Raw genomic sequence first — 16,045 nt, 5'->3', positions numbered from 1 at the left:
CTTTAGCTAATGGGGCCCCCTGCTGCCACGGTGCCGCCGGCACATGATTTCTGTTCTCATCCTGCAGCAAAGTTCTTTACCCGAGGTACTATTTCTGGGTTAGCGGAGTCTGTAACCTGAAGCGTATGTAACCTGAAGCGTATGTAACCCGAGATACCACTGTATATCAATCCAGCAGCTGCCTGATGTTGAGTCTAGACCAGCCTTTTCTACACATGGGTTGGCAGTGGCTCTCCAGGGTTCCAGGTGGGGATGTTCCAGCCATACCTGGTTGCAACGTGGGCCCCACCTGCCCATGAGCTGGGCTGGCTGGGACAGGCGTGTTTGGGTCCGAAGAGAGAACCTCCCCTCCCTTTTTGCTCTCCAGGCCTTCCGGGATGAGGTCAGGAGTGCTGTACTTCCCATTGACAGGTTCGAACTCTTGAACCTGGATCAAGGAATGGGCAGGGTGGGGGGAGGGAAGGTGCAAGAAACATGGGATTAGACCCCCCCCCCCACAGACAATCCATTTATTTCTTAAAGTTTTAAGAACACCGTTTCTTACAGAGTACAAGAAGCAGCTTCAGAAACAAAAGGTTATGATAAAATGAAATGGTATTCAGGTTAATGACGTCATCACCCAGACAATGATATTTAGGTTAGGGTTGCCATATTTCAAAACATGAAAATCTGGACATAGAAGTTGTTGACATATCCAGGATGTATGGCAGCCCTAATTTAGGTTGAAGATGTCATCATCCAGGCAATGATATTCTGGTTAATCATGCCATTATCCAGGCAATGATATTCAAGTTAATGGCATCATCATGCAAACAATGATATTCAGGTTAATGATGTCATCATCAGAGCACTGATGACTCAGAACTCATGGGATTTGGAAAACCATTACAAGGACATGCAATGAAATTCAACCAAGGGGAAGCGAGGAAGTCATTTAACAAAGTTAATAACTGTAATTTTCAATAAGGCTATGATTTATGGTTGTCATTTTTGTTTGTCTTGTGTGTTTGTTTGTTTGTTTGTTTGTTTGTTTATAATATTGTAAAAACCAATAAAATTTTTGAAGAAAAAAAAAGATGACTCAGAACTCAAACACAAAAATAAAGGTCATTTCACACTAACTCCCCCCCCCCCAAAAAAAACCAACAACCCCTAAAACAGGAAAGAGCTGATTAAACAGAAGGTAAAAACCATTCCTGCAGTGCTACATCAGTTAAATTAATCTCACTTTCTGCAACCTGGTGCCCTCCAGACATTTGGGGCCACAATTCCCATCAGCTATGAAAGCAACATTGGGTAACATGTAGAAGTCAACTCGAAAGAAGAAGAAGAAGAGTTTGGATTTGATATCCCGCTTTATCACTACCCTAAGGAGTCTCAAAGTGGCTAACATTCTCCTTTCCCTTCCTCCCCCACAACTAACACTCTGTGAGGTGAGTGGGGCTGAGAGAGTTCAAAGAAGTGTGACTAGCCCAAGGTCAGCTGCATATGGAGGAGCAGAGACGCGAACCTGGTTCACCAGATTACAAGTCTACCGCTCTTAACCACTACACCACACTGGCTCTCGGACCCAACTAAAGCCATATAAACAGTCTTACAATGACTTTTCCATCAACTCACTGAGCTCTCGGGAGCAAGCCTAGGAGGAAATAATTCAAGAGAACAGTTGACCCACCTTCTTCCTTACTAACGACATCACACCAATTCGGGTCAGCACATGCTGCCGAGACAACCCCTCGCGGGGGACGCCGTCAGCGAAGGTCTCCGCTCCGTCTGCCCCGGGTTCGCACAAGTGCCTCATGAACAGGGAAACGTAGGCCCTGGGGAGGAAACAAACAGGAGGGAGGGAGACGCCAGGGCAAATGGCTTCCATTGTCTTAAGTCAAAATAGATGCAACTGCCCAACCCTTAAATGAGACATCTTGAGCTAAGCAGGGATAGATCTCTGTGTGGAAAGACTCAGCTTAGAACCAGTAATCAAACCGACACCCAGTGTCTTCCATCCAGAGTTCCAGGTGGTGGATCCTGGAATCCTAGCAAAAGCACAAAGCAGATCCCACAAGTTTGCTTGGGTCTAGAAAAGGCTGGAATCAAGCAGAGCGCATGGGAAATCCACTCCACGGAAGTCCATCCTTTCTCTGCCGTGGCTCCCGGTGATTACTCCAAAACAGGTCCCAAGGGCAGGAAGAGAGAAGGGTTGTGGGGCACCCCCAGTGCCAGGCATGGAGAATCCTCCCCTCCCTTTGGCAACTTCACAGATAAGAATTAATGAGCAGTTGATAGATTTATAGTCCTTTTATTACAGTGTCATGTTGCAAGAACAAATACACAGCTCTCTGCAAGGAGGGCAGTTGCCTAGTCTAATCATCCTTCTAGCTTCCGCAGCATTTTGGGCGACAATGGGAAGTTCCTCCCTCCCTCTGGCTCCTTTGCTCTCTGATACATTCAGACCTCTGAGTCCGAGGGGAGGGGGAATCCTCCACGCTCTCAAGTGATGTGTCAACTAGCTGCCCCCTCCCTTCTGGTTCTGTCGTCATTATCTCATAACTGGGTAACTCCCCACTAAGCTGTTCAGCTTCTGCCTCTCTCTCTTCTCTGTGATTCTTCCCCCGCTAGCTCTCCATCGGAGAGAGGCTGGTCTGCCATAGAATGCACTCCCTAGTCCTTGTCTTCAGACCATTCCCTGACACCCAGTACCTGAACTCCTTCTCGCTTTTCCCCCGGAGGTCCCGCACCAGCCAGTGGGAGTTGAAGGCGTCCTGAGGGGGCATCCCCCAGCGCATGATGGCGTTCAAGAAGGCTTTCCGTTGGCGAGCATTGAAGCCCAAAACCTGCAAAGAGAGGCAGGGAAGGGTGGAGAGGAAGGGGAATATGGGGAAAGATGGCATTCTCAGATGCCTAGGACAAAGAGGCAAAGCAGCATGGGATTGTAGGACCGGAAAAGGAACGCCAGGGGTCATCTAGCACACACACACACGAAATGCAGAAATCACAGCTACAGAAACCCTGGCAGATGGACATCTAAAGTCTGGAAATCTCCCATGAAAGAGGGTCCATCACCTCTCTGGAGAGTCCGCTCCACTAGCCAACAGCTCTGTCCACTGGGCCATCGCCCTGAACAGCGTTGTCCAAGACGTACCTCAATGTTCCCACCGACTCTCGCCAATAACGGTGGGAGGGGCTTGTCCCTGTCACTCTTCAGCTGCCTTCGGGACTGCCGCCGGCCACCTAGAGAGCGTCAGAGAGATCCTGTGTCAATAAGCTGAGATCCTAGGAGGAAGCTGCAGCCTCGAAAATGCCCTCTGGAGGGAGGCGGTGCTCTAGACATTCTAGGGCACTTAAAAAAATAATAATGCATGGTTCTATGCTAAGCTAAGCGACGTAGACTGGGATCCACCGAGGACCAAAAAATGAAGACTTGAATGCTGCATACACCACACCAGAGTATCCCTGCATTCAGAAGGCATCGCTGCAAGGACTCGGCCCAGAATACAGGGCAGGGCTTCCGGGTTAGGCTTTGTTCGCTGATTCTCAGAGTGTCTTCAGCTGTGAGCCAGGAGGGCTGAGAGGCTACGGTGATGTTTTATTGGGTAGGGTGTTAGACTGGACCTGGGAGAGCATTTGGCCACGATGAAGCTCGCTGGGTGATCTTGGGTTGAACTACCTCACAGGGTTGTTGAGGAGGATAAATGAGGACTAAAATCTTAGAGAGGCCAGGGTTGAAATTCCCACTCAGCCAAGAATGAAGCTCACTTTCTTTGTTTTTTAGGATGGTGTTTTCTATATAAAGATGAGAGAGAAAGGGACTTTAAACAGTGTGTGCAAGATAGGTAGAGATCCTTCAGTAATGATCTAGGAGAGACAATGTCAGCAAAGCCTTTCTTGTACAGAACTGCCAAAATAGAAGGAACTTTCTCCTCCTTTCCACGGGGTCAGACCAGGTCAGCCTTTCCCCAAAGTTGGTGCCTCCAGATCTTTTGGACCACAAATCCCACCAGCCCCAGGCAGAACAGCTGCTCCTTCTGGGACTGATGGGAGTAGTAGTCTGAAATGACCTTGCCGGCTGAGGCTGATGGGAACTGTGGTCCAAAATGGCTGTGATGGCTGAGGATGATGAGAGTTGTAGTCCAAAACATCTGGAGGCCATCAGCTTAGGGAAGGGTCGTCTAAACCAGTGGTTCCCAAAGTGGGTGGTACCACCTGCGGGGGGGGGGAGTTCCTGGGGGGGCACTAAGAGGCAAGGGGGTGGCAGGGAGGTGCTGGAGGTGCAAGTGACTATCAGAATAGTGTTGCTAGATTAAGTTCAGCAATTTTGTAGCAATAGTATTAATGAAATAATACAGAACATCCACCCAGCATCCATGCTGTAAGCGAGAGAAATTACCAGAGACAACAGCAAGCATAAATCTTGTCCAATTAATACTTTTAATTGAATTTTGAATAGACATGCAATGAATTGTGACTGTTTTGAATTTTACCGTGTTCTTCTCTTCCATGCTGGGTCGTCCAAACTGCTGTTCGGAATCATGCTTTTTATAGGGGGCGATGGCGATGGGGATGGGTTTATGCAACAAAGGGGGAGGAGGACCAAAAAAAAGTTTGGGAGCCACTGGTCTGAGCAAATATTTGGGGGGCAGGGGGAGAGACATGACAAGGAAGATTGCAGGCTGAACTTTAAAGATGAGTTCCAGGTCTGCAGGGTCAACTAGGGGTAACTGTGCAAAGGAATTAGGATCCCCCTTTTCCTTTGCACCCCATTCTGCCTTGCTCCAACACCCACAGCAGACTCTGAGGATGCCTGAACAAATGCCTGCTGTCCATCCACTTTGCTCCCACTTCTGCCGGGATCAGCCTCTAAGGGCCCAAGAGCAGTTGCTGGAACATGCCTGGCTGATGTCAGCCCAGACGAGGAAAGGGACAGGGTGCCATCGAAGTAACAAAGGTCTGACTCACTCTGACCTTCGGGCCGCTCCTCAAAGTCTTCGTCCTCATCTTCAGAGCCGATGGAGTACTCAGACTGATTGTCGGACAGTTCATCCTGCCACTCTGCTGGCAGAGGAGAGGGAGGGGTCTCAAGAGGGAGAAGCAAGGGGTCCGATGCTAGGAGGCTCAAGGCTGGGCGCAGCAGTAGGCGAAAGCGGCAGAGTCCTCAAGGGACTGCGAGGACTCTGCCACTTTGAGCTGCAAGCGCGAACTCACATTCGTGAACGTTTGAAGCATCATAATAATCATCTCCTCGCAACGGATATTTAAACAACAACAACACAAGAGGCAAAGGTTAAGCCCGCCAAGGTCAAGATTTGGTTGTTGACATTTAAAAGGTACCTAAACAATTTGGGGGGGGGCAGGATACCTAGCAAGTCACCTCCCCAAACACAGTCCAAGCTGAACTTCCAAGAAGACCCTGCTGCTCACTGCAATGATCAGCAGATTGTCACTTGGTGGGCTATTCTAGGGGGCAGAAAACACCCTCGGGAATGCCCACCCCCCTCAAGTAATTTGTTAGGCAGATGAAAAACATACATGTTTACCCATGGATTTCTACTTTCCTGGACTTTTTGTTCTTGATTTCATTTGTTCTCTGCACACGCCAGCTTTATTTATGGCTTGCAGCTGCATATTCTTCTTTGATTTTTACACTTGCTTTTAGGAAAAGTGGTTAAATACTGTTGGGGTTTTCTTAATTGTTTTCACAGAAATAGCTTTACATTACATGAAAGCATTTTTGCAAATAAATCAATGCACCCATAAATAGGGGTCAGCTAATTCTCTTGACTGATGGTTGCAAACGTTCCATATGTACATTTAACATTTAACATGGTTTTTTGGTGCACCGGGTAAGTCGATGGTCACTCAGGGGCTTTTCCAAGGGGCCAGTTTGGGTATACGCGACATCCCAGAATGTAAGCCTTGTGCAAGATGCAATTGTACTGTGTTGGGATTTGCCACTGGGCTTCAGCTGGAGGGATCTCACAGGTTAGGCACCCCTCTTTGTAGATCAAAAGCATCATTGTTTGCTGATTTCAACTTTGCTTTTATTCTGATTCTCTTTTAAATTTAGTTCTGATTTTACATCCAAGTTGTACCCTATGCAGTTTTTCCCCCTTTTCAAAATGTACCCAGCACAGAGAATATTGGGTTGATTGGCAGCATTAAAAAATATCTGGAACTTATTAAATTGGGGTAGTCAACACGGTGACTTCCAAATGCTTTGGACTTCAAAACTTGCATCCTCCCTGGATACTGGCCATGCCAACTGTGGCAGAGGGGAGTTGTTGTAGTCAGAATATCTGGAGGGCACCAGGTTGGTTACCCCTACATTAAAAATGTGAGCAGCAAGGAAACTCTCAAAAGGACAGATGAAAGCTTTTCCCATCCTTTCCCCTGAATGCTCACTTAGAAATAGAATCAGAGAATTGTAGAATTGGAAGGGAACCAAAGAGACATCTAGTCCAACAGCTAAACCACACAGAAGAAAACCGGTCAGGATCATAGCCCCGTGGAGAGAACGCACAGAGAATCACTGTGTGAGCAAAATACATCTTCCTTCGGGGGGCAGCTGCACATGTCGAGTTTAAACACGTGTAGGCTCTTTCTCATGAGTAGCTGAACCCATTTACAGGTATCTTACACCCACGTACAGTGTAACGTGGGGACACCCCGGGAAAGATTGTCCGGGAATAACTAGTTTTCAAGTTACTGGATAGGATGAGTGCATATGTTTGAGAGAAGTTCCTGGACTACAGTTGCCATCGTCCATTTCTAGCCACTGGCCATGGGCTGATGGGAGATGGAGTCCAACAGCAGCCAGAGATCTGCAGGTTTGCCACCCCTGGACCACAACAGCCTCACCTTGGTCCTCCTGCGAGGCGTCGTTGTAGTTGACCTGCTTCCGGACTCTCTTCCCTTTCCCGAGGTTACGGGCCAGATCCTCCTGCTGCTGTTCATAGTGGTGCCTCAGGAGCTTCTCCCAGTAGTCGGGGTCCACGTTCTCCTCCTGCTTGATGATCTCACGCTCAACCTCCTCCTGCAAGCGGAAGAGGGGAAAAGGGGACAGCTCTCAAACCACAGCTTTGAGAGTAACCGTCCCCAGTAACCATTCCCAAAAGGAGACACTCGCATGGGGCATGATGGCAGGGCTGCAGTCCAAGAAAGAAAGAAAGAAAGAAAGAAAGAAAGAAAGAAAGAAAGAAAGAAAGAAGCTTCCAAACTGGATTACTGCAATGCACTCTACATGGGGCTACCCTTGAAGACTACTTGGGAACTTCAGGTGGTCCAAAATGCAGCAGCCAGATTACTACTGGCCGGGGTTCCTTTTAGATCACATATAACCTGCTTTAAAATAGCCACACTGGTTGCTGGTTCATTTCCCAGCCCAATGCAAGATGCTCACATTGATGTTTAAAGCCCTAAATAACTCAAGACCCAAATACCTGAAAGACCATCTCCTTCCCTACAGACCCTCACGGGTGCTGTGATTGGCAGAGGGGGCCCTCTTAGAAGCTCCTCTTCAGGAGGAGGTGGACCACAAGAGGGCCTCCTCTGTGGTGGCCCCTGAGCTGTGGAAATGCCTCCCCACAGAGGTGTGTCTGACACCTTCATTGCACAGCTTCCAGCCAATGCTGAATTTGCACCTCTTTACCCTGGCTTTTGACACTTGAGGTGTTTGTTTTTAGGACCCACCTTCTTTTCATGGTGGCAAGTTGTTCTTAATTGTTTTTCACATTGTGTTTTCATGCTGTAAGTAGGACCTGACGGCGAAGGGTGGACAGTAAATGAACTAGCTGCTCCAACACTTAAGTTACGAGGCAACCTTTGCTGCCTGGCTGTGACTCTACTGCTAAATCGCTCAGAGGTATTTCACGGGAAGCGATTCATGAACACAGTGAAATAAACAAATGAGTAAATACTTAAGGGCTAGAAACATGGGTTTGGCTTGGGCTTTGAATATTTTCAAGATGGCGGAATCACAAACCACCACCAATCTCTGCCCGATGGAGTGTTCTTCAGTGCCCCGATGAACAGATTCCAATGGCAGGTGGGTATTACTGTCCTTAAGCATTCAGTATGATTTGTTTATATGTTTTATTTGTACCATTTTAGAAAGTTGTGTGTGTGTGTGTGTGTAGATTTTAGTGTGCCATGCACAATGTTGCTTTGTGTGTTTTTAAAAAACGCAACACCCTGAAATAAGCAAACTTATTGAAAAGGAAGGTAAACCATGACTCTGAACGCATTACCACACCATCCTCTTCTCTCACAACATACTGGGCCACTTTAAAAGAGCTGAGATACTCGTTCATGTTCTGCAGCTCCGTGTCGTCAGTGGCATCTTGGTTGCGGTCCAGGAGCTTTGAGATGGCCGCATCGTCGTAATGAATCACACTGCTGTCCTCGACGTCTTTATTGTCACCTGAGAGGGAGAACATACGCGTGTGAGGAGAGCCTACTGGATCAGGCCCATGACCCACCTGGTCCAGCAGGAAGTCCACAAGCAACAGTGCTCTCCCCTCCTGCAGCTTCCAGAGACTGGCAAACAGAAGCATTCCGAGCCGTTGAAGCTAGTAGCCATTAACAACCTTCCTGTTGTCCAATGAATTTGTCCAAGCCTCTTTTCAAGCCATCTAGGTTGGTGGCCATTAATGCCTCCTGCAGGAAGGAGTTCCCATGATCAGAGGACTGTGGCAAACTCTATTGTGTGAAAAGGTTACAATGCCTGGGGCTTTTTAGTTTAGAAAAGAAAGGCGTGAGAACATAAAGGTGCATAAGATCATTTGCAGGAGAAAGTGGGTGGGGGAAACTTCTTCTATTCCTCATTTGACATCAGAACTTAATGGGGCCATCCTGAACTTTGAGAAGTTCAGGACAGACCGAAGAAACTGCTTCTTCACACGGCGCATAATTAAAACTGTGGAACTCACTCCCACAAGAAAAAGTGGTGGCCCCAAACCTGGGAGGCTTCAAAAGAATGTTAGATAAATTCAAGTTGGATAAGGAGATCCACAGCTACTAGTCTCAAGGGCTGTGCTCTGCCCCCACTTTCAGAGGCTTTAGGCACTCAAATTCTGCTGGTTGGCTTCCCTTTGGGGTGTCTGGTTGGCCACGGTGAGAAGAGGAGGCTGGATAAGAAGGGTCCCCTTTGACACCTCGTCTTAGCTTCTCACATACAAACTCCAGAGCAAAAAAGGAATGTCAGCGTTGGTGGCCTTTGTGCCTTCTATCCTTCACATACCTGGTGGAGCAGGGCCATGTTTTTTCTTCATGCCAGGAGTCACCGTCCCACCTTTGGAGGTTGGTGCCTCCATGAAAGGGGTCATGGCCTCAGGTATGCCAATTTTCTGGGCCTGAGATATCATCCCTGGGAGCGAGGAAACAATGTGAGTGTTACAGATTACTAAGTCCAAGTAAAGCTCAATTGGCTGAGGTGTCTAGAACCTTGGTTCTTCAACTGTTTGAGGTGCCTAGAACCAGAACCCTTTGACTGGTTGAGCTATCTAGAACCTGGATCATTTGACTGGCTGTGGTGTCTAGAACCATTGTCCATCAACTGGTTGAGGTGTTTAGAACCTGAGCCTGTTGACTGTTGAGATATCTAGAACCTGGAACTTCAACTGCATAATGTGTCTAGAAACTTGATCCTTCAAGTAAGTGAGGTGTCTAGAAACTTGATCTTTCAAGTAAGTGAGGTGTCTAGAACCTTGGCCCTTCAAATACAGAGATAGAGTAATTCACAGATGGCCCCAGGCTCAATCCTGGACATCACGTAGGACTGCAAAAGTCCCCCATCTGCAACACTAGGCAGCTGCTGTAAGTCAGTGCAGACAATACTCAGCAAGCTGGACCAATGGTCTGGCTAGGTATAAGGCAGCTTCTTATGTTGGAATGGGACTGTGACTCAGTTGCAGAGCACCTGCTTTGCATGCAGAAGGTTCCAGATTCCATCCATGGTTCCCCCTTCGCTGCCACCCTTCCCCACTCATGCATGGATCCTCAAGCACAGCCATGCCATCTCACCTTCAACGTCATCCTTGAACAGTTCCTCTGTGCCAAACTTCAGGATGTCATCCAGCTCTTGTTTCGTCATGGAGCCAGACTTGGAGCCAAGGCCCGGGCGCACCACCAAATGTGTCAGCATCATCTTCCTCTTGGCCACTTGGGTGATGCGCTCCTCGACGGACGCCCTCGTCACAAAGCGGTAGATCATTACCTTCTTATTCTGTCCAATCCGGTGGGCTCTGCTGAAGGCCTGGATGGATGAACAATGAGATGCTTCAGAATAACATGGAGGACCCTTCATGGAGGAGAAGACTATTAATGACTCCTAGCCACAATGGCAATGTTCTACCTCCATGGTTGGAGGCAGAAATCCTTCTGAACACTGGAAGCCAAAGGAGGGGAGAGGGCCTTTATGCTTGAAAGCTCAAATATAACGTGGAAATTAACAGTTATGGAAACATTGGGGAAATGGAGTAGACCGCTGTGTGAATGCAGCCTTAGTCATGCGAACACCCCAAATGAACAAATTATTTCAGCAACTTCATTTTTCAGCCATCAATAAAATGAGGAACATCTGGAGCAAATGCTGAAGCAAAGGAAAAACAGCAAAACAAAAACAAAAACCAGCCAGCAGGACATTTCCCTGTGAAAATGGCAGTGGGCAGAGAGGGGGAGAATGAAAGATTTATACAAGAGGAGAAGGAGGAGCAAAGTCAGAAAAACAGGCATGCATTTCTAGGAAACACCAGCAACTTGCTTTGGAGCCAGGGATGGGGGGAGCTTTTGAGGGACCCTAGCAAGATTGGTAGGGGGTGGGGAATGAGGCGAGGGATGCTAAGAGGAGGGTGGGAGGTTGGGAGATGGCAGGTGTGAGCGGGGTGCCTTTTACTCCGGGGGTTACAAAGGCAGCAAGGGAGAACCGATGGAATTAACCTGAATGTCATTGTGGGGGTTCCAATCAGAATCGTAAATTATGACTGTGTCGGCTGTTGCAAGGTTAATGCCCAAACCTCCGGCTCTGGTGGAGAGCAGGAAACAGAATTGCTGAGCTCCGGGTGCTGAGGATGACAAAATCGACAAGGTTGTGGGGTGAGGGTGGGGAGAGACGAGAGGGGTGGGGAGACAGAGAAGTGTCAGGGTTAGTAACTGACTTCAAGGGGGGTGGGGAGAAGACAAGATCAGTTAGTGGCAAACAAAGAGGGGTGATCCAGAAGCAGGCAGGAGAGAAACAGACAACCTGAGCACCCTTTTCTGGGGCATTTATAGAGCCCTACCAGAGCTGGCTAAACTGCTCCATCAGTAGTAGAAGCAAATTCATTTTGTGTTGGCTTAAGTCCATCGTTTTCAAGTTGTGGGCCACAAAGGAAGGGCTAGCATGCTGTGAGAAGCAGATAAACAGAGCAAGGAAAAGCTCTAGTGGTCCAGAAGCCTGCAGACAAGACCTTGCTCTGAGCTCGCCTCCTTCTGATCTGGCAATCTAGCCTGTTCAGCCCCAACCAGCTGCAGCTAAAGGACGGAATTGCAGAGGGACCAGGGACATATAAGTAAATGAAACTGTGCCAGCCAGGGGGAGCCCCCAGGGAACCAACGCAGCAGGAGAGGTAGCTCTTTAACCAATGGAAAGCTGGAATGAAAACTGTGCTAGTCCATGAGAATTAAGCTAAATAACATGAGTCCCCAACCCTTTTTGGCCATTTGGATAACAAAGAAACCACTTCATCCTATGTATCTTGCAATGGAAAGACATCAAATCCTGCAAACTTTCAGTGGCTTTGAGCTCCAGCTGGTTCCCCAGCATTCATTCATTCATTCATTCATTCATTTCATTTATATCCCCCCTCTTTTCCTCCATGGAGCTTAAAGTGGCTTACATGGTTCTCCCCCTCCACATTTAAGCCCCACAACAACCCTGTGAGGTAGGTTCAAGGCCGAGTGGGGATTTGAACCCTGGTCTCCCAGGTCCTCACCCGACACTCTAACCACTACACCACCACTGCCTCTCCACCAGCCACCTGCAGGCCAGAGCAAGACCTGTGTCTTGAACACGGAAAAGCCAAAACTGAAGTACCATTAAACCTGTCGATGGCTTCCTGCCTCAGTCCTCCAGTGATGCCGCCATCAATCCTCTCGTACTTATAACCCTCGTATTCCAAGAAATCTTCCAACAAGTCAAGCATCTTCGTCATCTATTAAAAAATTAAATAAAATAATCAGACCATGAGCGAGCGCACCACCTGAAATAAAAAGAAACAATTAAAGGTCCCTTTAAGCCCAAAGTACTCGGAAACAGAATACACTCTACCGCAGTCCCAGGATTCCCCTGTGAAAACAATAGGAAGGTAACTGCACGCTGGTATACAACTCTGAAACATTTATCACTTTACTCCCACAATTTTTCTTGGTCAAACAAGTTGTTTTTTCCTTTTCTTTCTAGACTCAAATAACACTAAAATGAGTGCTAAACAAGCCCCACGTTCCCAAAGTTTTCCTGAAGTGCTTTCACATCATGCGGAAGAACAAATAAGATGCGGAAATTAACAGTTTCTTTTGGGAAATGGAATAAATGGCCGTGTGGATGCAGCCTTTGCCGCTCGGCCTGTTCACACCTGGGAGAAGATGAGCACCCGGTGGCCACCAGCCCTCAGCTTCTTGAGCATCTTCTGCAGCAGCATCAACTTCCCAGACGACTTCACCAGTGAGCTGCCGTCGTAGGATCCGTTTGGCAATACCGGGGCTTCCTAAGAGGCAAAGGGAAGTGAGTGGGGTATGGCTAAGTCCAGCTTGCAAGGGAACAGCTCCTGCACAGCACATGACCTCTTCTAGGAGGCCGCTGGGTGAGCAAGAAGTGTCTCCAGAGAGATTAAGCCACACCCGGTCTTGGATGGACCAGTGGTCTTGCTCAGTCTAAGCCAACTCTCTGTGCTTGAGTCAGTCATGCTTCTGAATACCAATTGCTAGGAGCCACAAAAGGGGAGAGGGTTCTTATGCTTGGGTTCTGCTTGTGGGCTTCTCTTTGGGGTAACTGCTTGTCCCCTGTGAGAACAGGATGGTGGACTAGGTGGGCCACTGGCCTGATCCAGCAGTTTCTCCTTATGTCCTTATGTTCTGAATAACTTAAGAGGTCCACAAGAAAAAATCGAAAATCCACAGTAGTTAGAACCCACCAAAATGTCACAGGAAAGTCTTCGCAAATGACAATATTTTATAATGCTGACTAAACAGATAAACACACCGTTTACATCCAACAGCAGTCCTACTCAGAGTAGACACATGCAATTTAATGGGCATGGTTAACCTGGGCCCAATTAAGTTCAGTGGGTCTGCTGTGAGTAGGACTTAGCAAGAGACAACCCATTTTGTTGGTTGCTGGCTTAAGATACTGTGAGTTAAAAAATGCATAGAGTTCTTAAGCAAATGGAATAAAGAAAATAAAAGGTTTATGGGATATATTCTGCTTCTGCAGTTGGAGGCAGTAATGAATACCAGTTGCTGGAATCCACAGGAGGGAAGAGGGCTCTTGTGCTCAGATCCTGCTTCCTGAGTGCCATCTGGGTGGCCACTGTGAGGACAGGATGCTGGACTAGATAGGCCATTGGTCTGATTCAGCAGCCTCTTCTTATGTTCTTATGAAAGAGCAAAGTTGGGTCAAGGAGTTCCCCCACCTCCAGTGGTGAACCTGATGAGAGTGACCTCATCCAGAGCAAGCAGACCCCTTAACACTGGGTTGTTGGGCCTCTTGGCCAAAAGCAACTCTGCCTTGGCTGGAGTAAGCTTCAGACCTTTAGTCCATGTCCAAACCACCCTTGACTCGACCCAGAGGTTCAGAACCTCCCCAGACTGAGATGGTGAAGAGAGACAGAGGTGCACATTGGTGACCACCAACTCTGATTCATACAGAGGAGCCCCACTGCAGCACTTTTATTAGGTCCATTTGGACTCCCTCTGGAGTGACTCTCCTTCCTTGGAGGTTTTTCAGCAGAAGTTGGGTGGCCATCTGTCATGGATGCTTTAGCTGAGGTTTCTGCATTGCAGGGAGTTGAACTAGATGACTCTCAGGGTCCCTTCCAACTCTATGATGGGCAACTGTCTAGGAAGCCCATCCACCCAGTGCACTGATCTGAGCTCTGGTTTAGAGCAAAGGTGCGGAGGGGGAAGGCATGAAATAGAAACAGACCTACCACAGCCGCCACGGGGAAAAGGTATGGATGGTTACAACACTTCTTAAGATCCATCATGATATTGAGCAGGGACACCTGGTTGCCTCCACCTTTCGAATTCAGAGCCTCAAAGTTCCTTGTCAGGATTAACTTGTAGTATTTCCTGTGCGAACACAAGCGGGGAAGGGGCATCTTAGTTAAGGGGCTTCTGGGCTTCCCCTGGAAGCTGTAACAGTTCCATGACTCGCAAGGGTATTGAATGGGCATGCTAGATCTCCACCCAGCCACAAGCAAACTTAAGACTTGGGTGCCTTCCTATGATTCAGTCTGAGATCCTAGACACACTATCCTGCAATGAATGGGGCGAGGGGGGGGGTTAGGATATGAGCATTTCCCTAGGCAATCATATACATCTGCAAAGCTACCAGGACTTCCTCAACAGGTTGTGATGCTTTGCTTATGTTTCTAGAGCTTGGAACGAAAGCCACACTCTCCTGCCAGGAAGAGTGGAAGGGAGGGGGGCTAAAACACAAAAGAGAACAAGAGTTTTGGAGGTAGCAGCTGTTAAGAAGCAGCCCCATAGAGCAAGAGGGCAGTGGCCTTTGAGGGAGCACATGGGCTTCCCTGCTTCCCACCTGCTCAACCTGTATGTAAACAAGGACACAGCAAGTCCCTAGCACTGTCTCTTCCTAGAAGAAAAATGATGGCAAACAGCCTGTCTCTGGAAAGGCCTTTCCGTGGGGGAAGAGGAAAGTGGAGGCCCTGTGTGTAAAAGGCTGGCACCATCGGCCTTGGGAAAATTAGTGAATGTAGCTTATGGGATCCACCACCACCCTCCAAGGCCCCTCCCCTTGTTACATTTTTTAAAGGTTTTTTTTTTGGACATCTTCTGGGGGGTGGCCAGCTGGGAGCACTGCCTCCTTCTTGAGGGGGTGTTGCTCGCTTTTCCAAACTTCTTCTCTACTCAGAGTTCTCACAAGATGAGACTATTATTCTAATTGCAATTCACGCATCATGCTTGATGCTTGTGTCATGCTGCCTCTTAAAGACGTGTGTGTTTCAACAGTCTACTCTGTTTTAACGGGCCTGTGACTCTATAATAAAGGATGGGTGGAATGAGTTTTCTGTCTGTGTTTCATGTGTGTGTTTTCTGTGGAGGGTGGGGACTTGCAGGTATTCTCACATTCCCTTTTCCACTACAAGTCTGAGAACAAGGACTGTTGTGGAAGTCACTATGGACTTATATGGGAGCTTTTTCCTGCTAAAGAGCATGATAAAATTGCCAATAATAATAATAGACACACCCACCATTTCTCTAACTATGGCAATGGATCAGTAAAGGTGGGGGTCCACATGCAGATGAAACATGTGGCCACCAGGACCACTGCAAATAAAAGCACCCCACCTGCCCCCCAGTTTCCAAGCTGAGGGCCAGAGGGCTCAGTCACTGTGCTATGGCCTGGCCCAGCACGTCTTGCAAGGAGGGAACTCACTTCTGCATCTGGCTCAGCTCCACCCTGACAATCAGCTCCGTCTTGGCAGGCATGTTCTTAAACACATCGGCCTTCAGCCTCCGGAGCATGTGAGGTCCCAAAAGGTCGTGCAGTTTCTTGATCTGGTCCTCCTTGGAGATGTCTGCAAACTCTTCCAGGAAGCCCTCCAGGTTGCTGTGGATGCAGAGGATGGATTATGGAGCAGCCAGGGCTTGGCAAAGGCAGCCAGGGCACTCCAGCACAGCAAATGCTACGTGCTCTGCCTGCAGGACGCATCTTGCACAGCCTCATTGGGTGGCTTCAAGGCAATGTCTGGAGAAGGTCTTGTTGCCAGCTGGCCAGGCTGGAGCTCTGGGCAGCCATACCTGAGCGCAGGTTGGGAAGGCCCGCTCTCCGGCA

The 16,045-nt window shown here is 48.3% G+C and overlaps 1 protein-coding gene across 4 annotated transcripts in view; it reads right to left on the bottom strand.

The window, feature by feature from the left end:
* Window positions 1–16,045, bottom strand: part of CHD5 (chromodomain helicase DNA binding protein 5) — a 67,500-nt gene that overhangs the window by 23,505 nt on the left and 27,950 nt on the right. For 2 of the 4 annotated variants that reach the window (XM_081870672.1, XM_081870671.1), the window contains exons 19-32: window positions 15,647–15,820; window positions 14,175–14,316; window positions 12,603–12,734; window positions 12,065–12,182; window positions 10,930–11,054; window positions 10,015–10,246; window positions 9,233–9,358; window positions 8,241–8,413; window positions 6,853–7,027; window positions 4,954–5,046; window positions 3,140–3,228; window positions 2,698–2,831; window positions 1,676–1,820; window positions 268–427 (exon numbers count right to left, since the gene is read on the bottom strand). In XM_081870672.1, coding sequence (XP_081726798.1) covers window positions 268–427; window positions 1,676–1,820; window positions 2,698–2,831; window positions 3,140–3,228; window positions 4,954–5,046; window positions 6,853–7,027; window positions 8,241–8,413; window positions 9,233–9,358; window positions 10,015–10,246; window positions 10,930–11,054; window positions 12,065–12,182; window positions 12,603–12,734; window positions 14,175–14,316; window positions 15,647–15,820 — 2,018 coding nt within the window. The remainder of the gene's footprint in view (window positions 1–267; window positions 428–1,675; window positions 1,821–2,697; window positions 2,832–3,139; window positions 3,229–4,953; window positions 5,047–6,852; window positions 7,028–8,240; window positions 8,414–9,232; window positions 9,359–10,014; window positions 10,247–10,929; window positions 11,055–12,064; window positions 12,183–12,602; window positions 12,735–14,174; window positions 14,317–15,646; window positions 15,821–16,045) is intronic. The other 2 variants (XM_081870673.1, XM_081870674.1) reach the window with 2 other exon arrangements.

Source organism: Podarcis erhardii, assembly GCF_964252035.2.
Source record: "Podarcis erhardii genome assembly, chromosome: 7".
Lineage (NCBI taxonomy): Eukaryota > Metazoa > Chordata > Lepidosauria > Squamata > Lacertidae > Podarcis > Podarcis erhardii.
The sequence above is the reverse complement of the archived record's forward strand: the minus strand, read 5'-3'. Positions and strand labels throughout refer to the sequence as shown.